This window comes from Furipterus horrens, unplaced genomic scaffold (assembly GCF_987537825.1).
Source record: "Furipterus horrens unplaced genomic scaffold, mFurHor1.1.pri manual_scaffold_7, whole genome shotgun sequence".
NCBI lineage: Eukaryota > Metazoa > Chordata > Mammalia > Chiroptera > Furipteridae > Furipterus > Furipterus horrens.
This window is the reverse complement of record NW_028327177.1, coordinates 20118825-20145600: the sequence shown is the minus strand read 5'-3', so window position 1 is coordinate 20145600 and position 26776 is coordinate 20118825. Positions and strand designations below refer to the sequence as shown.

Here is a 26776-nt window from a genome sequence, read left to right as displayed (position 1 = left end):
TCTTGGCCACTGAGGTTATTTCTTCTTCTGCAAATTGCTTGTTAACCTCCTTTATCCATTTATGAGGTTGTTTTTGTGTACTGACTTGTAGCTGCATACTATACAGTATGTTTGCCAATCCTTTGCTCATGTTTCCTTCCAATATATCACTTGTGTTTTGTTTTTGTGTCTTGTTCATGGAAACATTTAAATCATTGATTCATTCTAACTTATGTCTCTTTTACTTTATGATTCACCATGGCTTTTGTATCATACTTAAGAAATCCATCTCTACACACAAGTCATTTGATTCTTTTCTTCTAAAATTTTAGAGTTTGTTTAATTCCTGCAGGATCTTTGTGGTGTGTAATGTTATATAAGTAGGGTGAGGGCGGGACAGGGGAGGGCAATGGAGGGAAAAGTGGGACAACTATAATAGAACAACAATTTTAAAAAATAATAAAAATAATAAGTAGGGTGATCATATCTATCATTTATTGAACAAATGTGGACACTTCTAAAAATCGAATGGGAAATCATTAAGAATAAGACGCTGGGACAGCGACTGTAAACCAGCAATATGCCAGGCTCTTGAGAATGCATATCACCCAAGAGAGAGGGATCCTGCTGTATTTCAAATGGGAAGTGTCCATAACACACTTATTTAACAACTTATCTTTTTCTCATGAATTTATGATGGCAGTTCTGAAATTGCCTAAGTTACCACGTAGAGATGTTTGTTTGTTTGTTGTAAGAATAATTTTTCTTTCCTTATTTTATTTCGTATCTCCAGTCAGATCATTGATCTCTATCAACACACAGATGCAAAATATGAAACAATGTAGTAGCCCCAATGGAATAAAATACCACTGCTGAATAAGTGTGTCATTTACACCCCCTGCTTGCTTATAGGCGTATATATCTTTTAGAAGATAGTATTATTTTTCTCTCATTTCATAACAGCAGATTCTATGAGTTGTCATCTTAACATGGTTATTTAAACATCATTTTCAGGGTCCTATGAAGAAAGTACCATTCTAACCATATCAGGCTCTGGATTTTCTCCTAGTTCGGATGTTTCAGTTTCAGTTGGACCAATAGGTTGCTCCCTGCTTTCTGTGGCTGGTAGGTTATTTTAAAAATTATTATTATTGATTCTAATTGTCCTTCTCTAAGAGGAAATGGAATCAAAGATTACTATTATCATATAGGGTAAACTATGGGGTCATGAATTTGGCAAAGTGCTCTGGAAAGACAACTTATCTTTTAAATCTTTGGTTATGGCCACAAACTAATCTTTTCACTGTTATACGGTGTCTTTATCTCATGGTAGTTGATTTTTCTTCTTTTTTTCTTTCATAAAGTGATTACATGAAATCTTTTCTTGTTTGGTGTGTCTCTGGGACACAGAAACATGTGAAGTGCTGCTCTGGTATTCCACAGTCCCCGCTGCCTGTGTTTTGACAATGCCACATTAATTTTGTTGCAAGGGGACAGGGCCACTTTCCCTGACTTCTGGCCCAACACAACCTCTGTCTATCAACATAGAATTTAAAGATTATTCACCTTTTCTGCTCTTGAAAAAATGAGGGCCATAATTATTTATTTCCCTAAAATTTACCCTTCGGAATCCTAGGTATATTTCTTAATTTTAATAAGTTGAAACTACATAAGCAAATCCATCTCTCATATCGTTTGAGTTGTTTTTAACTTAGATCTTCTATGCACGCTTGTCATCTACCTGTCAGTTTTGCACTTGTATTGCAAGTCACATTCTGTCCCAAATGAAGTGAAGATGTTTTCATTTAGTTTCGGTCACCTTTCACATTTCAAAACCTATTTTACTCAATTTGGGACTTAAATAATATATTGGATCACATTTTTTAGAACTTTTGATATAAATTATGCTACAGATTGGGATTTTTTAAATTATTATACCCCTCTTTTTTTTTTTTTTAACACAGTAGCAATCAGGAGCAGATTGTTTACTTTGGTGTCATTTGTTCATCTAACTCTTTTCTAGGAGTGTCTGGTTTCAAGTACGTTGTAAGGGTTTTTTCTTCCATTAATAATGGAGTGGTTTTTCTTAGTTATATTTATTGATGGTATAAAATGAAGGCCAATGTTTATATTTGCAAATATAAAATTTCAGTGATTTGATTTCATAAAAATATTGGCTTTATCATTTTTTTTTCTTTCTTATTACAAGAAAATGAGATCAGGTGCCAGATTCTGCATGGGAGCGCTGGACGTTTCCCTGTTGCCGTGTCCATAGCTGACGTTGGGCTCGCACGGAATGTGGAGCACGAGGAATTCCACTTCATTTATCAGAGTCAGATCTCACACTTCTGGCCAGATTCTGGAAGCCTCGCAGGTGATTTTTAATTGTTCCAAAGAAAGAACATTGCATACGTTTCCATCACTTCATTGTACTGTTTCTAGAACAGGGTGAAAGGAAAGGAGCCCAAGCCTCCCTCAGGTAGAACAAAGGAGACTCCCCTTTAGAAGTCACAGTGATTAAACGGCTGACTCATTCTTTTGTGTCCCATGAAACACAAGTCAGGGTGACTGCTCATATTTACAACTTAGGTTATTGAATTAATATCATCAATTATTACATGTTTCTATAACAAGCTCATCAGTTATGTCAAGATAAGATTTATTAGTTATTATTCTGCTTACCAGCTGCTCCATTTGTAACCACAATCTCAGTGGAGCTACTTGACCCAGAAAAAGTTCCAGGAACAAATTGGGGAAAGGAAGGTGATGCAGATGATGAGAGGAAAATAACACATTTTGCCTATTGTTTCATTTTCTTTGTGTTTTGTTCATTTTACTATGCTTAGTTTGGGATTTTTTTTTTTCCTGATCTTGAACTTTTGGGCATGTCTTGTGTTTTTATTTTACTTTATTTTATTTTTATTTTGGGGGGATTTTTTTTCTCAGTTTTCCTTTTATTTAAAGGTATTAAAATTTGGGATTTGGTAAGAATCTTAATTCTCTCTCATGCCCCACCCATGGAATGGTTGAGCAAATAGAAACAACATCATTTCTCTTTAGGATGAAGAAGGTACTAGCAAAATAACAGTCGCTGCTAGTAATGTCCCAAAGCAATGTTGGTTCTGAATCTGTTATTTCATTAAATTGCTTAGCCCACTTCCTGTACAGTTTCAGACTTCAAAGCTCAGACTTTGGATAATTAGACAATTCTTGAATGATGAGTTAGGTTATTGCCAAGGTTCTTTTTGTTATAGTTAACCTGCTGTTGTTGGGTTGTGTTTTTCTTTATGCAGGTGGTACTCTTATTACTCTGTCTGGATTTGGCTTTAGTGAAAATTCAAAAGTACTAGTTGGAAATGAAAACTGCAATGTGATTGATGGGGATTTGAATAAGATAACCTGTAGAACGCCGAAAGTAAGGCATCTGATTTTATTTATTTATCTCAAATCTGAATTAAGGAAGATCTCAGTAAAGAGTTAAACAAATTTCCATAGTTACCTAGGAAGTGCAGAGTTTCAGTTATGCTCTTTAACAGTTATTTCTTCAACATCTTTCTGCTAATGTGCAAATACAAGAATATTATTCAATCTTCTAGATACTTAAAATTAACATTAAGGAAAACAGGCACATAAACAGTGTGTTCCACTTGAAATAATAGGAGTAGATACAAAGTAAAGATTAAAAATGTGGGAAGAGGGTGTGAGAGTTTCACAAAACAAGAATGGGAATAGACCAGGTAAATCAAAGGATGAAAAAGAAACTTAGTACTAATAAATAGTCTAAAATTTCAGGGATGAAAATTTAAACATTTTTAGTTTTTTAAAAGAAATATATATTTTAAATGTGTTAAAGTTTCTAATTGCTGATGAAAATGGAACATTCTATTTTAGAACCAGTCATTGTTCTTTATTTTTAAAAATAGTGTTGAAATTAAAACAAAGACTCCAGTTTGCTTATTAGGTGCAAAAAGATGATGAATCCAGTCACTAACATTTTTTTAAAATGTAGCAGACTAAGGTGGGTATTATGCAGTTGGAACCTATAGGAAAAGCAAATTTGAATATACATTGGACTGAATAATCATGAAGAGAATCAGGAGGGAAGGTACATTAAAATTTACTTTGTTTAAATTATGTCATTAAGTTAAACAATCAGTGTGCATTAAGTAAATGCTAGATATAAAAAGTGTTTTTCCTAATTGGCAATTGTATATTTGCTATATCAGTAAAAGCACCAATATTTTTTAGGGATCCAAGTGTTAGCCTTGGATTCTGGAAGTTGGTAGCTAAAGATACAATAATGTGATTTGTCAGTGAAGAGGAATAAAAATTAAATTTGAGTCCATTATAAGAGCAAAAAGTCACAACTTCTTGTATCTTATGTTTTATCAGTTAGAGAATCACTTATCTAAAGCAACTCAACTATGTTGCCAAACCTTCAAGAATTCAATGATATAGATGCAATTAGACCGGTCAAAGTCACTTTATCCTATGACTTTATCTAAAGAATTTATACATGTAACCTACATTTGAAAATAGGATTTCCTAAATATCTGAAAACTGACTCTTATTCATGACTTTGAAAGAAAACATCTTCGGAAGTCTATTTTGAAAAATTCTGTTTGTGTTAGACATTGAATAGCTTTATCTCAACATTTAACACTTTCTAATTGTTTTCTTTTTTTCCTCTTATTTCAGAGAACTGAGGGTACAGTTGATATTTCAGTTATTACCAATGGATTTCAAGCCACAGCAAAGGACGCTTATAGTTACGATTGTTTACAGACCCCAGTTATAACTGATTTTAGTCCAAAAGTACGGACAATATTAGGTAAGAAATTGTTCAGTAAGATCAGTTGTGTGACATATATAAATCATTTCTAGAAAGGTTTTTGAAACAGTCTTTCCTGCAGTTTTGTTTCTTAAAGCAAAACCAGTCATGAGGGTTTTTTTTTGAAATCATGGATTAGTCTGTTATTTCACTTTGAACATGCACAATAGGAGAAAAACATTACGTTTTTTAAAAATTACTTTGCCACCTTTTTTTTTCCTTGTGAAATAATTAAACATGAATGTTATCTCTGTGTGGCAGCTGTCAGCTCTTTCACTGATTTTTCTTTTGCCTGTGAAAGTAGTAGGATTTCCTAAATCCAGAGGAAGAGGTGATCTGGTTTAGTTAATATGCTGATTGCACACTGCATAATAAGTTGAACCTTTTTGTAAAACTCTTTATTTTAAATAATAGGAGAAGTTAATTTAACAATTAAGGGTTATAACTTTGGAACTGAACTCACACAAAACGTGGAGGTGTATGTTGGAGGAAAATCCTGCCAGGTTCTTCACTGGAACTTAACTGATATTAGATGCCTTTTGCCCAAGTTGTCTCCTGGAAAACATGTTATCTGTGTGGAAGTAAGAAACTGGGGTTTTGCATCAACAAGGTATGGCAATGAACTTAAACTTGATGGCATTGTGGAACACCTGGGGCTAATAATATCAGGAGACGAAAAGAAATAGTCATTAACCTTATAATTAGTTGCTTTCTTTACCTTTCTACATCTCCCTTGGCAAAAGGTTCTGAGAATATCTTATACAGTGCATAGGATTCTTAGTTTTGAGGCCATTAATTATTCAGATTAGGTTGTAAGGTTCTCTGCAGAACTAGGTATATGTATATGTCACATGATTTTCATTAATTCTGGAAATACTTATCAAGCAGTCACTGGGGGGCAGGCACTTGCTCAGTGCTGGGTTCATAGAGGAGAATAAGAGGGATGTGTCCCCCCATCACAGCTTTGTTGGGGAGGCCGATTTCACACAGAGGATTATATCAGTAACTTAATCACACGTGTGAAAAAGGCTATGAATAAGAGCTACCAAGTGCTGTATGAGTATATAATAGAGCTAACTTTTCCTGAGGAAAAGGGAAGAGTTCTTTGAAAAGGTGACAATTAAGCCAAGAAATGGGTAGGAGTTGGTCATCTGAAGGAGAGGGTGGATAGACTCCTTCTCCATCTCTTAACTTCCCAGTAAGCAATTGTTTAGTATTTTCTTCCCTAAAAGCTATGCGTTAACTGGTAAAATTTTAGTTCTGGAATAGGAAGTTGCAGGGTTAGTATATGCAGAAAGAAGAGGAAACAGAAATTTAGGAGTTAAGAAAAAGCAAGTAATGCTGATGTCAGAGTGGAAGGAGACGTGATTGCAGCAAGTTCTTGTGGGAGGTGCAGGAAGATGAGCAACAGTAAACATAGACCTGGAAGCTACATCTCCTCTTTGATTCAAAGGGTGGAGCTCACATGGGTTCTAGAAAAGCTGTTGGCTTGTGCTTTTGCGTAATGATAGAATGGGCAGAACTGACAGCATATTGACTGGGGATCTGGGTTGCAGTTCAAGAAGTACCAGTTTTGTTATGCTGTGGAAGTAAACAAAGTTAACTCAAAGACTCATTCAAGTTATGGTAAGAGCTGGGATATGGGAGTCAACTGTCAGGTCAGAAAAGTATCGTACATTTGTTTTGATGGCCTCTTAGTAGACACACTGTTTGTAACAAAGCTAAATAAATTGAAAACCCTCTCGTTGAAATAGTGGGAATGGAGAACAGGACAAGTTTCCTACAAACATAGAATGATAAATTCAAATTAATTGCACAAAACTTTTATTACTCATATAAAATATATGAAATGTCATTGCTATTCTTTTGAGATTTTATTTATTTATTTTTAGACAGAGGGAAAGGAGGGAAAAAGAGAAGGAGGGAAACATTGATGTCTGAGAGAAAAATTAATTAGTTGCTTTCCACTTGAGCCTCAATCAGGGACCAGGTTTACAACCCAGGCATGTTCCCTTACTGAGAATTGAACCAGTGACTTTTCACTTTGTGGAATGATGTTCAACCAATTGAGCCATACTGGTCAGGGCTTATTGCTATTCTTTTTTGTAGCTAGTGCTGCCTTTATGTTTTACTTTAATGAATACATAAAATATTTTAAAGGATTTTATGTATTACTTGTGACCTTAGTACTTATAACTGTATTTTCCCATAATATTTTTAAATATTTTATCCTAAATTCTACTACTGTGGGATTTTCAGAAATCCAATTTCATAGTTAGGGAGAAGCAATTATCTATATACCATTCAACCAAATTGAGGTTCATGATAATTGTCAATTAATTGGAAAAAGTATTGTCTAATTAAATATTCAATTACTTTATCTTCTTACATGAATTATATTTTGGTAAAAGTTTACAACATGACCCCATGGAAAGCTCATTGAAGCATCTATTAATTTTTCTTTTGCAGAGACAGGTTAAATGCTTCTATACAGTATACGTTGGAAGTGAACAACATGTTTCCACAGAGAGGTTCCTTATATGGAGGAACTGAAATCACCATAATGGGTTTGGGTTTCAGCACAATACCCACCGAGAACACCGTGCTCTTAGGTACGAGTTTCATCCTCACGGGGGGTGGGGGTGAGGGGTGTTTCATTTTTCTCAGCTTAAAGGACGTACTATAGGTTCTGAGTGATTACACAGATATTCTCAATCATGGAAGTTTTATCTTCTCTGAGTGTATAAAAGGTTTAATGTATTTGGTTAAGGTGGTAAGGGAAACTGACTCCTTTGGATTTCAATAAATAATTGTTGTGTTCTTAATATTTATAAACCACTTAAAAAGAGGAAGGTTTCTGTTTTAAAAATAACCAGGACTCAAACATGATTACTATCAGAAAAATGTACCAAAAGCCTACTATATAATGTGGAGTTTTTGTGGGGCCTTGACTTTTTATTCATTATATTTTATTTCGATAGCTCAAAAATTTTTTGAGAAAAAAATTTTATCCCATCTTTATTCTTTATAGGGCCCTACCCTTGCAATGTGACATCATCATCATCAAATGTCATAAAATGTACTCTTCCTTCAACGGGGAATGTATTCAGGATTACGAATGATGGGGAAGATTCAGGTAACAGCCAACATTTACATATTGTCAATAATGGAAGCACTTATCCTGTATTAAGTTGGTTTTTGTTTATTTTATACTTCAAAGTTTTCAGAGAATATGCATTATTATTTCCTTCTCTAATTTGTCAATGGTATCTATCTCCTTGACATACAGAACCACATATAGAATGAATCAGTGGTAGCCTTGAGTCTGAAGGCTAGACTTTACAGTTTCTAAGTTTAGTAATTGCTTTATGCAGTATAGAACCTTCTGAATTACTGTAGTTTGTTATCAGTCATGGATTTCTTAGTGAATATTCAAATTGAAACTATATAGATTTGTGTATACCTCTATGCCTGAGAAAAATTATGTTTAAAGAATCAATAAGCTTTAAAAAACATCCCTTGTCATATTCCTGAACTACTTCCTTATTGACTTTCTGATTTTTTTTAGATTGTCTTTTGATCAGTTTTGTGATTGTGTGGTTTATTTTTTTCCTTAGCTTCTGTCCTTACTCTTCATTATTTATATTTATTTTTGTTACATGTTTAAATTATGCACATAAAGTTTTACAATGTTATTTTAAAAGATTTCACTGGTAGCTATATAAAAATGTAGTGTTTTCAAGATAATGATTAAGAATTTTTACTCCTTTTATTCTTATAAAATGTGACTCAACTTTTGCTCCCAGTATAAAATGTGACTCAACTTTTGTTCCCAGTACATGGATTAGGTTACGCCTGGTCACCATCAATCTTAAATGTATCTGTGGGAGACACAGTGACATGGCACTGGCAAGCACATCCCTTTCTCAGGGGAATAGGATATAGAGTTTTCTCCGTCTCCAGTCCTGGAAGTGTGACCTATGATGGCAAAGGATTGACGAATGGGCGAGAAAAATCTGCATCAGGTATGTTTCCACTTTGTCCAGTTTTGCATCATGCTTCTTTTTCCTAGATACGATAAAAAAGATATTTTGATTAGATTTAAAATACACGTGCATAAATAATATGTACAAACATACAAAATGATCTGGTTGGTATTTTATTGCTGTAGTAAACATTTACAAATTTATAAGGTATTATAAGTGAATGTAAATAAGGTATTTTATACATTGGTGATGAGCTTCTGATAGCAAAAAATATCTTTATTCATTATGGAATAATAAACCAATTGAAAAAAATGTATGGAAATAAGCAAAATACAAAGAAAATTGGAATGTGTTTTTTAATCATACCAGTCTGCTAGCAAGTAATGAAGTTCTGTTGATTGGAATCAGCTTTAAAATCAGTCGTTATCATTAGTGTGCCTTTTCGGTTGCTCATTTTATTCTGTACATGTAGCAGTTTGGAACTCCTTCCTCATGAACACAAACTAAGTATTACTTGTCCATTATTCATTCCATGTCGAGTTGTTCTTTAAAATTTGGTAAGTTATGCGAGATTCGACATGGTTTCCTAGAAAAGTTAATGCTGGATCTTGCCCTGCTGTAACGTAATTTCATTATACAAGATAGCTTTTTTATAGGCTTTCAGCCATTTCCTTACTACTCACTTTCTGTTGAAATATAATATGCATGAAAACTAAGAAACCTGTCATCTGCATGTGCACTTGAATGATTATTTCAAATTTCTTTTCAAAGATGCATTAAGTGCTTGTATTTATTATGTGCAATCTTATATCATGGCAGGTTCATTTTCTTACCGATTTACTTCACCTGGAATCCATTATTACAGCAGCGGCTACATTGATGATGCTCGCTCCATTTTTCTACAAGGAGTCGTTAACGTTTTGCCAGCTGAAACAAGGCACATTCCCCTGCACGTGTTTGTGGGTAGCACTGAAGCCACATATGCTCAAGGTAAGGGAGATAAAGATGAAAACCCTGTTACTCCAGTGACCTTTCTGGAGTAGGAGGCAGATAGCTGGGTCTAATCCTGCCTCTGTCTCTTTCTAACCACATGACCTTGAATGGGTCTAGACTACTCTGAGGCAGGCATTTGTTCTATAAAATAAGGATCATATTAATGTTGCCCTGCCATTCTCCCAGAATCTTTGTGTGCCTCAAATATAATATTTTAAAAGTTCTGATATTCAATACTTGCCTGAAAATACATTAAAGTGTGAGATGATATTTTCCCCATGGGATCTGGCCTGAGACAAATTGAAAATAAGTTAATTTTATATTCACTCCTTACCACGTCATCTCTGTCTGGGTCTTTCTTTTAACTTGGTGCTGCCCGAGGTCCCTCTTTTCTTTAAGAGAAGAATAAAAAGGTTTACCAGAATATAAACCACCACGGTCAAAATAAAGATGAATGCAGTCTGAAAACAGTTCTTCTTTTAGAATGTTATCCATGACTTACAGGAGAGCCCATGGATTTGCACTTGGGAAGCTCTGTGGGAGGCTGCCGAGCAACAGAGCCCTTGTGTGAGCTGAGCAACACCGGGGTGAACCATGCAGACGGGCTCCTCCTTGAGCTTTCCAGGTGTTTTTCACCATCTATAACCAACATTAGTCCATCTGCCGGAACCGTAAATGAACTGATAACGATTACTGGACACGGCTTCAGTAATCTCACATGTGCTAATAAGGTAAGATGGCAAAGATCTCATTTTTGCATCCATATACTCAATAAAAGGAAGGCATTTTGTCCATAACCTCACAACTGAATTTCTAATGACTTTACTGTGATATCACATATCAAACAATTCACCCATTGAAAGTGCACAATTCAGTAGCTTTTAGTATATCCACAATCATGCATCTATCACTGCAGTCAATTTATAACATTTAGTTATCCCCAAAGGAACCCTATAACTCTCAGCTCAGACATTCTCCCAATTCTTCCATACCTCCCTGCCCTAAACAACCACTAATCTACTTTCTATCTCTGTGGATTTGCCTATTCTGGTCATTTCTTATCAATAGAATCATAAAATATGTCATTTGTGACCAGCTTTATTTACTAAGCATATTGTTTTCAAGATTCATCCAGTTGTACCATATATCAGAACATTTCTTTTTAAGGCTGAATAATATTCCATTGTGTGGCATACACATTTTATTTATCCATTCTAAGTTCATGGGTATTTGGGTTGTATTTACCTTTTCGACTATTATGAATAATGTAGCAATGAACTTTGATGGACAATCATAATTTAGTTTTAAGATTAATGCAAGATATACATTAATCAGTCCCCTAAATCAACTTTATGTATAAAAATTTGCACTTAAGTAATTTTTTAAAAATTTGGTTCCTGATAATACAAAATTTAAGTTTATAGTAGATGAATGTATTGACCTATTTTCATACTAATTTTCCTTTCAGGTTACAATTGGTAGCTACCCCTGTGTTGTAGAAGAAAGCAATACAAGTTCCATTGTATGTCACATTGACCCCCAAAACTCAATGGATGTTGGCATCAGAGAAATTGTCACTCTAACTGTCTACAACCTGGGCAGTGCTATCAACACCCAGGCCAATGAATTCGATAGGCGATTTGTACTTTTGCCAAACATCGATACGGTGTTGCCAAATGCCGGATCAACTACAGGAATGACCAAAGTGACCTTAAGAGGCTCTGGATTCTCAGTTTCTTCTGCAGCTGTAAAGGTCCTTCTGGGTCATTTTCCATGTAAAGTTCTATCAGTGAATTATACAACCATTGAATGTGAAACATCTCCTGCTCCCCACCAGCTTGTGACAGTAGAGCTTCTAATCCATGGAGTGCCTGCCCAGTGTCAGGGGAACTGCAGCTTTTCATACTCAGACAGCATTGCTGCTACTATAACAAGAATCTCCCCAAATTCTGTCATAGGATCTGTAAAAGCTCTTATTGAAGGGGAAGGCTTCGGCACTATCTCGGAGGACATCGCTGTTTTCATCGGAGACCAACAGTTCAGAGCAATAGATGTTAATGAAAATAACATCACTGTTCTCATGACTCCTCTGCCAGCTGGACTTCATCCTCTCCGTGTCATGGTGGGAAGTAAGGGCTTGGCTCAGGGAAACCTGAGTTTTTACAGCCCCGCAGTAGCATCCGTCACACCGACTTCTGGAAGCATGGGTGGGGGCACGACTCTGGTGATCAAAGGAAATGGCTTCCACCCAGGCAACACCACAGTCAGTATTGGGGATGGACCTTGTTCAATTATTTCTGTCAACTCCAGTGAAGTGTATTGTCGCACCCCAGCAGGGACAGCTGGAAGGGTCAGTGTGAGAATCGTTGTGAACGAAGTCGCTTATCCACCCCTGTTATTTACATATGCCTTGGAGGATACTCCACTTCTCAGAGAAATTGTTCCCAGTACAGGTACTCCAACACCCACCTTTTCATTGTTTTGTTATCCTGATATTTTATCAGCGATGCTTATTAGCATAGAATTGGAGTAATATTTATAAGTGATAATTAAGATGTATTTTTAGTTTTTATTTTATCTCTGTTTTCTTCAAATTTATTGGGGTGACACTGACTAATAGGGTCATATAGGTTTCAAGTGTACATTTCTATGATACATGATCCACACACTGCAATGTGTGCCCATTTAAGATGTATTTTAAGACAATCCCATTTAATCCAGTTACTGCATGGGATTCGAATTTAATGTCATCTCTATTTTGTGATTCTTCTTTTGCACATTCTTGGGATAAAATTTTTAGTCAAATTCCAACTTCCATCTTGAAACAAAATCCCCTTTAACTTGACCTAAATTTCAAAATGAAGGAGAAATAGATGGATATCTGTGGCTTAAAATTGGTAATTAACTTATGTCATTAATGCTGATTGATATGGCACAGAAAACACCTGTTAAAATTCACAAATAGTTGATCTTACTATCATAGAGAATTTTCCAGAATACCTTGTTGCCATTGAACTACAATTGATTATTAATGCAGCAGAATCCTTTGAAAGAGGTAATTGGCTCACTCATTTAGAAAAATAATACGAAATAAAGATTTATGTACTTATTTAGCATGACTCGTTCTTTTCTAAACCAAGGTAGACTGAGATGCCTTCCTTTGTCACTGTGTTGTGCTATGTCTATTAATCTTCTGGCTGTTGGAGTGCTTATTATCATCTATCTAATAAATTCTGGAGAGGGAGCTGTAGTGTAACGCCTGCAGACTTGGTCTCGCTCCCCAGGTTCAGATCTTGGTTCTTCTACTTTCCACTGATGAAACTAAATGTCATTGATATAATGTAATTTAGAATGGTGCCTTTAATAAAGAACTCATTAAATGTTAGCCTTACAAAAAGTATTTTTCAGTTTACATTAGCAGCAAATGTGTTGAGTTTGGGTAAGATGTTTTCTCTGGCTTCAAGAGGTCTGCTATTGAAATATTCTTTGATGCATCAAGTTTTCTTATTTTTCAAAAAAGCAAACATTAACAATAACAATGACATACTTAATCCCCACATAGTTGTAGTCATTGCAAATGATGAGCTAAACATTGATATTTGTTCCTTATTTACTTGAACCATTTAAGTTTCATCTCTTTCTTTGAATATCTCATTCAAAACAATGTATTTGATGATATAAGATTTGTAGAAAGTGAGAATTGAGCTACTTTATTTACTGAAGAGATAAGGCAATAGATTACACTTAGAACATCTGCATTTAAAAGGTGAAAATGCCAGACAAAATAAAAAAATTAAGACCCTCAAAATATTTTTAGCTTGTATCTTAAAATTATTCCTAACATGAAATATCTCATTAATATCTGTGGTTTTTAAAATGACAACATATATTTTAATTATCTTTACCATGATCAATTGTACATGTATTTTTACTATTACTATTTGAATTTAAATCAAACTATTACTTGGTGACTCTGCATCTGCAACAAATTATGTTGCTTAATATCTATTCATTTAATATTTAGTTATGGTCATTTGGATGACCTTTGAAAAATTCCATGTGTTTAATGTCCTCAATGCGTTTTTGTCAAAAGAGGAAGGAACAGAACAGAGGAATTGAAGTGCTTTGTTTTGTGTGCATTTATTCAAGGCATCTACAAGTCTTTAATTCATATTTACTATCTCACACCTAAGTATCTATCATAATTTGCTTTTCAAGTTATATCTATGGGAAATATTTGAATTAAGAAAAGTAATCCATCCTCAACATGTTTCTAATAGCAGAAAAGTACCGCCAAATCGCCCCCAAACAGTAAGACCATTCTTAAAATATACCCACCCCACAACTCGCTGCCCAGATATTCATACTTCCTAATGCTAGATCTTTCTTCTCTTGCCCTTTCTTCCCCACCAGCCTGAGTTAGTAATTTACAACTCAGTAGAATGGACAGAAAAGGCTGAAAAGTAATGAATGTTGTCATAATTTACAGTCAATATCTCATAGACTGTAATGTATATGATAAAGCATGTTTTGTTAATATTTATATTAGTTTTTTAAGTATTAGATATTATTTTGTTTATGGAAGTAAATAGGTATATCTTAAATGCATGTGTAAGTATTGGAATTTAGATATAGTTATATTTTTTGCTTTTTTTTTTTTTAAGGTCCACCAGGAACCAGAATTCAGATCACTGGATCTAATTTTGGTGTTGATATCTCAGAAATTTCGGTGATGACGAATAACATTCAGTGTAATGTGACCATGGTCAATGACAGTGTATTGCAATGCATCGTTGGAGAAAATACTGGTGGCACATTTCCTGTTATGATGCATCATGAGAAAAAAGGCTCTGCTGTGTCCACAGTTGTATTTGAGTACCCACTCACCATTCAAAATATTCATCCAAGCCAAGGTAATTCTGAGTGTGCAGGAACCTATAAGTATTATATATTGTTTCAGTAAATACTAATTTTATTTAGGGAAAACAATTCTTCAAACACTGCTAAAATTTGTGGTTCTTTTAACACATTAGAATATATATTTTTGTTTATGCATGAAAGGGCATTAATTAATCATTTCAAAATATCTGTGTAATGCCTATATTTTTCTCAGTGCTATGTAATTTATTTAAAAGTTAACCCTACTTGAAATAGCCAGATTGTGTGGAAATTTATCTTAAAAGCATGTTTAGACATCACTGGCCTGTAATTATCTACATAAATATATTTTTATTTGGCCATTGTTTTAGTTGTTTAAAATCTTGAGACAGTATAAACAATATATTCTTAATTAAAATAGTAATTTTATATTTATGTTTTTACTACTCTAAAATTCTTTGTGATAATCTCTTTTTTAAAAAATTTTAGTTCCTAGTAGTTTAAATAAATGACCAGCTGTAATGTTTACTCAGTAAAGATATAAAACACTACACTAAAAAGAGATTTTATTGCATTAACATACTATAATATAATATAAATATAATTTCACTAATAAGAATATTTTCATTACTATCAGTTCTATTTCAAATTTTAAAAATAAAGTTAAATATAATGTGGAAGAGGTTTTCTTTTAGTCAGCTTTGTTTTTCCTTCTGTTATGTCTTCACTAGGGAGCTTCGGTGGTGGTCAGATCATGACTGTGACAGGCACTGGCTTTAATCCACAAAATTCCAGAATATTAGTGTGTGGCTCAGAATGTGCTGTTGATAGACTCAAATCTAATCACACAACATTATTATGTAAAATTCCACCTAATAATGGTAAGTTGTCAGAAAAAAAAATGGCAGTTTTTGAGAAATGGTTAATTTTATAAAGATCAAAGTCTGCATTTCTTTTTCCAGGTTTTTGTGTTCTTTGGGGCAATTGAATCACTTTTATAACTGTCCTGATTTTAAGCATTTTCTTCAGAATTTTTTTTTTTTTTGACATTTATATGTGATTCACAATGTATAACATTTGGGTTAATTGCATTATTTATAATAAATTGTAGTATTTCAGTTTATCACACAAACTTGTGGCTCTTAGTTTATTAAGTTTGCCAAACGGAGAAGACATTTTTAGTTTCTATTGGAGTGTTAGATTTTCCATGGACATAAGATGTGTAATGGTTCCGAGTGTGAGCTCTGGTAGTGAGTGCATTGCCAAGAGGCAACCCCAAGCTGTGTCTCTGGGCTATTTATTCAACCTCACCTACAGAGTGAAAATAACACATTAGCTTATATGGTTATTGTGAGGTTTAATAAGCACATGTGTATAAAAGGGATGGAATGATACCTAAAACGGGTTTTGTAATTTGCTGCTATGACTCATTTATTTTTTTTAATTAAGCAGTTAAGAGTTAGGATCTGAGGAGCCACTGAATCTCAGTTTGCTACTCACTAACTGTGTCACCTTAGCTAAGTAACTTAACTCCTCTTGGCCTCACTTTCTCCATCTATTAAACAGAGATATTATTAACCCTAATTCAGTGGGTTATTATAAAGTTAAAATACCTGGTATTATACATATACAACAATTTTTAATTAACAAAATTTAAGAAAAACCAAAAGAAAGATTCTCAAACAGAAAATATGTTTTATGTGCAAACATTTTTTAAAACATTAACAATATTTGATGAAGCTTTTCTAAACATTTTGGTATCTTTCTCTAACTTCTTAAACAAAGAATATTGAAGGAAATATAGCATTTGGGGGACTGGGCTTATTTATCATGTCAACATCAGAGTTTGTATCCTGATTGTTTTTAAATGCAACAATGTTATTAAGATTTATCAAAGTTTTCGGATGCTTGTCTTAACACCAGCTCCTCTTTTTACATTTTTGTATTGCGTTTCTGTAGTTTGCCTCTTACCTTGCTTCCAGCTGTCACTCCTTGCTGCAGTCAGAGTGCCTGCCATTAGCAGTTCTTCCTTCCTGCTCTAATTTGCCATGTTGGATCCTCTAGGACTGGCGAACTAAATATTCAGGCTGTACGGCTGTCTACAATGAGAGGCTCCAGGGAGGGTCTGAGAGTTTTTTTTTCTCTGTTGCTAATGTGTATTAACCTTGCAATGTTTTTGGCAATTGCTGGAGATATTTATTACTTCACATATAGCCTGTGAGAGTGATTTGGGGAAAAGGAAGATGTTTTTGAAAATATTTGGTTCAGAGTGGCTATCATCCATAAATCCACAAACAAAAAGTACTGGCAAGGATGCAGAGAAAAGGGAACCCTAGTGCACTGTTGGTTGGGAATGCAGACTGGTGCAGCCACTTTGGAAAGCAGTGTGGAGTGTCCTCAGAAAATTAAGAATGGAACTGTCTATGACCCAGCAATTCCACTTTTGAGTATATATCTGAAGAAACTCGAGATGCTAATTTGAAAGAATATTTGCCTCCCTATGTTCATTGCAGTGTTACAGTAGTCAAGATTTGGAAGCAACCTAAGCGCCCATTAACAGACAAGTAGATAAAAAGCTATAGTACACATATACAATGGGATATTACTTGGTCTTATAAAAGAATGAAATCTTAACACTTATGACAACATGGATGGACCTAGAGGGTATGACGTTAAGTGAAATAAGCCACATAGTAAAAGACAAATACTGTATGATTTCTCTTATATGTGGAGTCTAAAGAGCAAAATAAACAAGCAAACAAAATAGAAACAGACTCATTGATACAGAGAACAGACTGATGGTTAACAGAGGGGAGGTGGGGTTAAGGGGCAGGTGAAAAAAGGTGAAGGGATTAAGAAGTACAAATTGGTAGTTAAAGAACAGTCATAGAGATGCAAAATGCAGCATCAGAAATATAGTCAATAATATTGTAGTAACTACGTATGGTGTCAGGTACATACTAGAAATATCGGGGGAGCACTTTGTCTAACCACTGCATTGTAGTACACCCAAAATTAATACAAAATTATATTGATGTAAACTTAAATTTAAAAATAAAATTTAAATTTCAAAATAATAGAAAACATGTGGGGGTTTGGGAAAGGAATGGGGCGTGATGGCAGAAGTGCAGTCACTCCCACCCTCTTCTCATAGGCAGCGGACCGGAGCAAGCCTGTGAAGTGAGCGTGGTCAATGGGGAGGATTTGTCACAGTCCACAACTTCTTTCAGCTACACCATGTCCCTGACTCCGCTTGTCACCAGAATATCTCCCAAGAGAGGCAGCACAGCAGGGGGCACCAGACTTACAGTCATGGGATCAGGCTTCAGGTACTGTCTTCAGAGGCGCCTACATCAGAGCCTGTTTCCTGACGCGAGCCACTGTGCCCGCTTCCTTGTGTTCCAGGCCAGGGCTTAAGTGCAGTCACATAGCACATACCCATCTGTTCCAAAGTCACACTTGAGTCACACAGTAGAACTAATAGGTAACGTTTACTGAGTATTTAATCTGTGCCAGGTATCTTCTGCCTCAATGAAACTTCCAGCCTTGTTAGATATCCCATCCCATTTTATTGTTAAAAGACTAAGATTACAAAGATTAAATAACCTGCCTCAAATCCTAGTAATGTAACAAGTACAAATCACCTTCTTGTTATACTTTTCCCAGCATTTCACCTCCAGCCATGACCTGTTTTATCGGGTCATCGCAACAACTCTTCATGCACGAGGACCATTTCATTGTAACAAGCAAGATTCTTTTTCCAAAAAAATATTTATTATTTAGCTCAAATGTATGTACTGTTTCATTAGCTAAGTGAATAAAACTGACATCAAAATGCCAGATCATTCAAATCATAAAAGGCAATTTTAAGTCCTGAAATACTTATAACTACCTTGGACTTGCATTTTTACATGGAGATTCACTTCTCAAGTCTGTGAATGTGGTGAAAACATCACATAGACAAAATGACCCCTGCAAGTCTCTTACAAAGGCGTCTGTTTAGAGACCAACATAGCATCTCTCAATAAATTGAACTCAAATAGTTTTTCTCCAACAGGAGAACACCTTCTAGTTTGTATAGTTACATTTCCTGGCCTCTTCTTTTTGTTTCCTTTTTTCCGAACAAATATTTTAGAAATTTTACCACTGAAAAACATGTCAGTCTGCACTTTGATGACTCATAGGGTAAGATGATTCATTTTACCATAATGCGTATGCGACCTGAAATTTGAGAAAATCATCAGTATTTTGCTTCCCTCCTTTTTCTTTACAGTGAAAACGTGCAGGATGTTCTCGTCACCATAGCTGAAGCCAAATGTGATGTTGAGTATTCCAACAGGACGTATATCATCTGCATGACAAACACCCATAGTCCTTCGGGGTGGGCTCTGGTGCACGTCACCATCAGAAGCTTTGGCGTGGCCAGACGGGTAAGACCGCTGCGGGAGGCCGCAACCACAGCAGCGGAAAGCTAGCCTATGGGAGGGGAGGGGATGGGAGAAGAGCTTTTTACTTTGTTAATGTCTCCAGAAAACAGCGGAGCTATGGCTACAATAAATTTAAGGCAGGTTATTTATTTATTTATTTTGCTTATCACTAACATTTTATTCTTTCCAATATTTAAGTATTTAATTTAATTGTAGGGTAATTGGTAATGGTTTTTTCACTAAATTATTACTGTGAAATAAACTTCCAGGCAGCTATAAAATATTTAAAGTGGGTTATACTTATTATTAACAAGTATGTTTATTGTTATAGATTTCTTCTTTTCTTCAGAAAGCGAGTGAAGAATTCTGATGAAACTGCTACCTTTAAGCCTCTTGTGTTCTGTTACAGGACAATGCTGACTTCCTATACGTTGATGCTTGGTCCTCCAAGTTTTCATGGGGAGGAAAGTCTCCTCCAGAGGAAGGGTCACTGGTTGTCATTACAAAAGGACAGACAATTCTGCTGGATCAAAATACCCCTATTCTGAAAATGTTGCTCATTCAGGGTAAATTTCTGAAAATCTGTTTATTAGACTCTGCTTGTGGACTATTTCTGTAAAGTTAATTTAATCAAGACTCGTTATTATGAACATCTGTAGTTGAATCATGCTTTGAGTATGGAATATAGTACTGAGTTCTTTAAATTGAGTAATACAGGCCATTTGTGGTATGAACTTATTTAGTGTATTGCATCCAGAATGTTTTAATAAATACAGTGGCAATATCAGAGTATATTGCATTCATATAAGTAAGCATCTTCTAAACTAAATGTTATTTCATGAAGCATTCGTTTCACTAACTGTGTGTGCCTGCATGCACTTGTGTACAGGCCTATACCCCAGCAGTGGATCACAACAGTTAAGAGCTATTTCCCATTTAGAAAAACACTGCAATAGTGGATCTCAGGGGTTGTAGAATCATAGAAATTTGTGTTAAATGACCCCCTTGACTCCCCTTGGGGCCAGGTTGTGACTTTCACCTATGCCTTTGAACCTGCTTTTATTGTTACCTGGAGTGCTCTCTGCTTCTTGATATTCTGTTTTAACTACAGAAAACTAAATAACCAGAAGTGTTACAACTGCATGTAAAAGAAACAATCTTTAGCCAGAGTGAGATACTCTGGGCTTTAGTGTATACATTTGACATGTGGTTTTAGCTGCTCAAAGACCTTTGCATTTTGCTTTTGTTTTAACTTCTGGGATAATAGCAGTGCTTCAGTCATTTGAAGTTATTAACTATTGGACGCTTGGGCAAGTTTTCCTACCTGCAAATTTATATCATTATTATAAAAAACTGTATCCCAGTATTATATTTAATAATGCTAATCAGGCTATAGCTGTTGCTAGGCAAATTGGAGGATAAAAGTTGAGCATTAATGTTGGCATTATAATAGTTTCTACAAATAGTGCTATTCTTTAATTTTAATTGTTTTGATTCTTAATTTATATTCTGTGTTCCTGTCTCTGAAGAACTAGAATTCATGTGGCTGATAGCATTTAAAATAATGAATGGTCAAGAGAAAATCTGCCTGGGATTTGATTTTCTACCACTTCCTGAGTCTTGCCTGAAGTTTTTATATTTTATGTTGCCAAAGAGCTGAAGTGAAGTGACATGCATGGGGATAGCAAATAAGATTAAAGAATTAAATTTTATGTATAACTGAATAAATAACTTTTAATATTGATTTTCTTTATGATATATTTCAAAATCGTATGACTCCTAGGTGGAACTCTAATATTTGATGAAGCTGACATTGAACTCCAGGCAGAAAATATTCTAATTACAGATGGAGGCATTCTTCAGGTATATGAGAGTACTTGAGATATATTCCTTGGTGATCTCTCTCCATTTGTTTTAAAAAATACTATGTATAAAATAAGCAGTTAATTATACCAATGTCTCACAAGTTTATTTTTGTATAAGTCTCTATCATTAGTATAAAATCCTTTTTGTGGGGAAGTTTTTCAGAGTATTCTTGCTCTTTTAATGAGAAAATAATTGCATATTACAAGAGAGCAGAATTCAAAATAGAGTAGGAAAACAATTTGCTCTGAGATGTGGCTTAAGTCAATCAGTTTACTTTCCAAAGATCTGTATTTTGTTGGCTGGAAAATTTCAAGTATATCTTTTGGAAGAAAGTTACTGACAAGTGAATAATCCATTCCTGAAAGAAAAGGGAAAAAAGGAAAACATTACTTTTGAGTGATTAGAATTGTGGATAAGGGTTTTAACATTCTGAATGATGCTCGTGAAATCCCTTGCAGATTGGGACGGAAGCATCTCCATTTCAACACAAGGCGGTCATCACCTTGCACGGGCACCTGCGGTCTCCGGAGCTCCCGGTGTACGGTGCCAAAACGCTGGCCGTGCGCGAGGGAATCCTGGATCTGCATGGTACGCGCCTAGGGGGCTCAGGGGATTGTTTCAGGAGACTGGCCAGGACCCCGAGATAATCATCCTGATAACTTTCTCCAGATGAAAATTTACCAAGCTTCTCTTGCCTGCATACATTTCCTTTTTACTTCTTTTGACCTCTTCCCTCCGCATCTGGGCCAGCCCAGCCCTGCATAGGATCAAGGCAACAGCCAAGGGCACTCCTGGGGAAGCCCTCCTGGGCCTTTTCTACATCCTTTCTATGTGCGCCGTTAACACCTTTTGCCTAATTCAGCACTCACCGCAGTTTATAAAGATTGTTTATGAGCTCTTCCTGAAATAGAACTATAAATTTATAGTTATACTTTTGTATACCTATATTCTGGAAAATCATGAGCAAATAACAATGATTTTGGTTATGTTTGAGGTATTAACTTATTTAAAGGAAGCATGGTGTGTTCCTTTTTATATTGAAGTCTTCTATATTGCAATAATCTCTTTTATAAATTTAAGATATGTAAACATGATCATAAATATCCTGCATTGTGTTAACTATATATGCTAATGGAATTTTCAGGAATTTACACATTTTATTTGTCTCTAGATTATCACTTTAAGCAATTTCTGTCAACAATAACAAAGATAACAGGCCTCTGCCTGTTTTGTCAATAGAATCATACCACATTTATGTTGAGTTCATTAAAGAAAATGTTCATAAATGGAATATATTGGTGCTGAAGGATATTTTTAAAGTTTATACACCCACATGTGTTATTACAACCCTGATTGTTACTTTTATAAAGCAAGCATTTTACATATTTTGTTTGTGAGAAAGGCATGAAATGCTAAGGTAAAATGAATCGTCCTCAAATTGATTCAATCCAGGAAAAGATTAAAGCTCTCAGTAACCAAGAACACATACCTTTAGAAATACTTGGTTTGTGTGTTGGCTCCAGGTCTGCCTGTCACTGTGGTCTGGACCCGTTTGGCTCATACTGCACAGGCAGGGGAGAGGACTTTGACTTTACAAGAAGCAGTGACGTGGAAACCAGGAGACCAGCTTGTGATTGCAAGCACAGGACACAGGTATGGTGTCTTCTGGACCTGATCATTCAAATTTGAAACCAGAGGTTTTTTTATGTGTGTAAAAGAGGGATGATTCAGGAGGTCCACAACTGTTTCATTTAAATCTGAAACCTCTAATAAAGAAACATAAGCAGCCAAATATGCATTTGCCCAATGTTCACGTTGTGTTGATTTCCAGTATCGTTTTCACTGATTGATTGAATTTACAAACAAAAAATCATTAATTTGAATCTATAAAATAAACATATAGAGTAAGTCCTTGCTTAATATTGTCATTAGGTTTTATAGCTTTAAGCAAAACCATGTATAATGAAACTGAATTTTACCGTAGGTTAATTGATATAAACAAGAGTTAAGTTCCTATGAAATCTTATCAATATTATAACAAAACAACATTGAGTGAAATCACATTATTCAAGGACCTTCTGTACTAAGAAAATATTTTGGTGGTTTTTTTATGGTTAGGTTCCCATGTAAGGTTTTGTTGGATAAAAATCATTCTGCTATTAAAAGTCATTTGAAAACTTCTGACTTAGAGCTTTAGCCAAATACATTAATACATGCAAAAATGTAAATGCTTCTTTGGGGTCACTAAAGAATGGGATTGAAAACAGGAAGTAAACTCTTTGTTGTCTTACAGCAAGGGTTCCCAAGCACCAAACTTGTAAGGAATGATTGAATAAAAGGGAAGTAATTATAAGAGAATGAGTGATGATTAACAGGACATTTTAGGTGTCTGACAATCTATAATCAAAACTGCTTATGACCCTCAATTTCTATTTCATTATATATTTTAGCAAATAAGGAATGAAAGGAAGAAAACTAATATAGCTAACTATGTTACACCAGAATACTAATGGAGAGAGGGAGCCAAGAGAGGCTTTTTTTCCCCCTTTATTGTTCAAATTATGGGTAATGGCACAATAGAACATCAGGGAACAAATGGTAATTTATGACAAGAAACAACTAAATGACATTAAGGCCGTGATTCAATTTAGAATGGAAATTTAAGATGGCATTTTGAGTTTGCTATTTTCTCAGTTAAAAATAGACTTGCAGATGTTAGGAAGAGTTAAATATATACTTAGCTTTGTAAGCGACAATCTTTTTTCCTGCCCTTGGAAGAAATTTTAATTACATAATGGCAAAATAAAAGAATAGCAAATTGACAGGGCTTACTAATAGAATAGAAAGTCCTCATTTAAGCTTTTCTGTATGAAAATTAAAAGTAAATTTAGTATTTAACATAGAAATATTTAGTTTTAGAAACAAGAATTAAATAGTTTCGCACCAAATCTAATTCATTGTTCACTATTTCATCGGTAAATCCTATTTGAGAGTTTCTAAAGCAATTGGCTAAGAATACTACTTTAAAGTCAGTCTGTTGGATCTAACTTCCAACGATACTAATTACTAGGCTTGTAGCCATATTATTTCACTTCTCTGGGCTTCAATAAAATGGGAGTGCTATTAGTATCTATCTTGGACTTACTGTAAGAATTAAATGACTTATTCTTCACAAAGCACTTAGAGAAGAACTTGGCTCAAAGTAAGTGCTGTGTGTTAGCTATTATTACAAAGAAAGGAAAGGTGTATTTAGGTGCACATAACATGAAAAAATGCTTTTTAGAAAGAAATCTCTGTATCATCTTGATCCAAGAGAATTCAATACAGCCCAGCCTAAACCCCGTTTTTATACTGCATGAGGGATGTTCTAAATGAATGGATCATTTGTATACAGTTCTACATAAATTACTGAAGTTTATGAACAAGTGTAACAATTGGAAAATATTTCACTGAAAGGCACCGGTAAAATTTATTTAGTTGCTCTAAAAAATAAAATAAAATACCCTCTTCAAATTTCTCCTCAGAATACTGTATGACAAAAAATTTTTTTGTTTCTCAGATGAAATATTCTAAATAGGATAAACCTAATACACCAAATTAATGTTATGTTGATATATATTAATTTTGAAATTTTTTGCTGAAATTTTTGCAGACACAGTCAAAGAGAGAATGAAAAAAGGACCATTGCATCTGTATCTGCTGATGGCATAAACGTAACGCTAACTGATCCGCTGAATTACACGCACTTGGGAATCACCGTCACCCTTCCCGATGGAACTCTGTTTGAAGCAAGGGCAGAAGTTGGAATTCTTACAAGAAATATTTTAATAAGAGGATCTGATAATGTGGAGTGGAATAACAAAATTCCAGCATGTCCTGATGGATTTGACACAGGTCAGCAATAGTGTGATCACTTAAAATGTTTTCAGAGATTGCAAATATATTCCCTGGGGCCAAAATCACCTCCAGTTGAGAACTTCTGGACTAAATTATGCTCTAGTGATAAACATGCCCCAAATCTCAGCGAATTTAATATGAGAAAGGTTTATTTCTCATTGATACTACATGTCCAATATGGGTGAACACTGGGGGCTGGGAGGGGCGAGGGTAGTTGCTCAGCTAATTGTAACTGTTTCAGGATCTAGGCTGACGGAAGCTCCGTCTCAACATGGGCTTCTCTGATCTCTGAGACAGGACACAAGATGGCTGGAGAGTTGAGCAGCAGAAACTCATTACTTTGGTCCTAAAAAAACAGGTGTCTCCTCTACTCGTGTGCCATTGGTCAGAACTGATTATGCTATGCTAAACACTAAAGAAGTGAGTTTGTTCAAAGCCTCGTATACTGAGAGGTGGAAGAGAACTTGATATGATGTTAAGGCTCTCCTATAAGAGAACCTTAATGATATTTAACTCAGGATGCAGCTCAATGTATTTTACGAGTCTTTTAAAAATATTTTATATAATTGCTAATAGCATCACAATCCTACAAGCAATTAAATAATAACAGACACAGCTTAGATACAGCTTTTTCTCCCATGAGAAGTATAAAAGAAGGCAAAACTCATTGGATTTGATGTCAAGTAACTTACATTCTAATTCTAATTATCAACCAAGGAAAAGTTCAGGCTGCAGTAAAGAATAAAAACCATTTATTTGAGCAAAAGATTGCCATCCAGAGACACAGATTCAGATAGCAACCCAACCTCCACTCTGAGAACAAAGAAAGGCAGGGCAAAAAAAAAATCACAAAATGTAAGTCTTTCATACAGATGAATGATTGCTGGCTAAATTACTGATTGTTTAGTACCAATATGCAAATGAAGAGGGCAAACACTACAAAGGAGGAGGCCAAGTCCACATGTGTCCACGCAGCAGTTGTTCCTGGATGTTTACAGCTCAACCTTGAGCTGAGCTTAACAACAGGGTTAGCAACCTAATAGCAGCTCCGAGAACTGAGGCACACGATCTGCACGGGCCTCACAGAACCCCGCTTCCTTAATAGCCTCCTGACTATTGTAAGAGACTCTCGTGGCGATGCTTAATTCCCTTCCTGTCATCAGTTCATCTGCATGGTCTCAAATGCCCATTAAACCCAGTTTCATCCTGGTAAAAATAGAAATACTTTCTGTTCTGCTTATCTACTACAGTTATAAGAATTAGGTGACATAATGCATATCTAGTGCTATTCGAGAATAAGATTGCATTAATTAAGTTAATCGCCCAATCTTGGAGAAAAGCTTCGGAGATAATAAAACAAAATACTGGTACCTTTATCAGTATGCATTTAACCATACAAACGTTTATTTAGCATCTTTGAAAAATACGGTAGTAAGTATTTTATGGGATGCAAAGGGGAACAAGGCAAAAGACATGGCACATACCCTTCTTACTATCTAGAGGAGGAGATGATGTGAATGCAAATAATTTTGTTCCAGAATGAGATTAAAGTTTTATGTGAATAAAAAGATATAATTATGAGGGGAAAATATATTTCTATAATTACAGAATTTTGACACGGTTTTTCCTTAATTTTATTTTTTTAAAGGTGAATTTGCTACACAGACATGTCTCCAAGGAAAGTTTGGAGAAGAAATAGGAAGTGATCAGTTTGGAGGCTGCATTATGTTTCATGCTCCCGTGCCTGGGGCTAACATGGTAACTGGAAGAATAGAATATGTAGAGGTAGGAGGCACTGTTATTAAAGCACAGTGGTTTGTTCAAGGTTATCCATACAATGGTTGTGTACTAAGTTCATGCTGTTTGCCAGATGCTAAATATAATTGGGTACACCTAATTATTCACCCATTTAATCATGG

At 35.0% G+C, this 26776-nt stretch overlaps 1 protein-coding gene across 1 annotated transcript in view; it reads left to right on the top strand.

Annotated features, from left to right (window-relative positions):
- The window catches only part of PKHD1L1 (PKHD1 like 1), a 141379-nt gene that overhangs the window by 52944 nt on the left and 61659 nt on the right, over positions 1-26776 (top strand). Inside the window, exons 28-48 of the mRNA XM_090283443.1 lie at positions 994-1104; positions 2189-2353; positions 3273-3394; positions 4678-4810; positions 5225-5420; positions 7280-7422; positions 7842-7946; positions 8647-8835; positions 9616-9786; positions 10294-10520; positions 11258-12242; positions 14454-14702; positions 15399-15548; positions 17822-17996; positions 18941-19097; positions 19504-19660; positions 20878-20957; positions 21419-21548; positions 22484-22613; positions 24613-24854; positions 26506-26642. Of these exons, the coding sequence (XP_090139569.1) occupies positions 994-1104; positions 2189-2353; positions 3273-3394; positions 4678-4810; positions 5225-5420; positions 7280-7422; positions 7842-7946; positions 8647-8835; positions 9616-9786; positions 10294-10520; positions 11258-12242; positions 14454-14702; positions 15399-15548; positions 17822-17996; positions 18941-19097; positions 19504-19660; positions 20878-20957; positions 21419-21548; positions 22484-22613; positions 24613-24854; positions 26506-26642 (4154 nt within the window). The remainder of the gene's footprint in view (positions 1-993; positions 1105-2188; positions 2354-3272; positions 3395-4677; positions 4811-5224; positions 5421-7279; positions 7423-7841; positions 7947-8646; positions 8836-9615; positions 9787-10293; positions 10521-11257; positions 12243-14453; positions 14703-15398; positions 15549-17821; positions 17997-18940; positions 19098-19503; positions 19661-20877; positions 20958-21418; positions 21549-22483; positions 22614-24612; positions 24855-26505; positions 26643-26776) is intronic.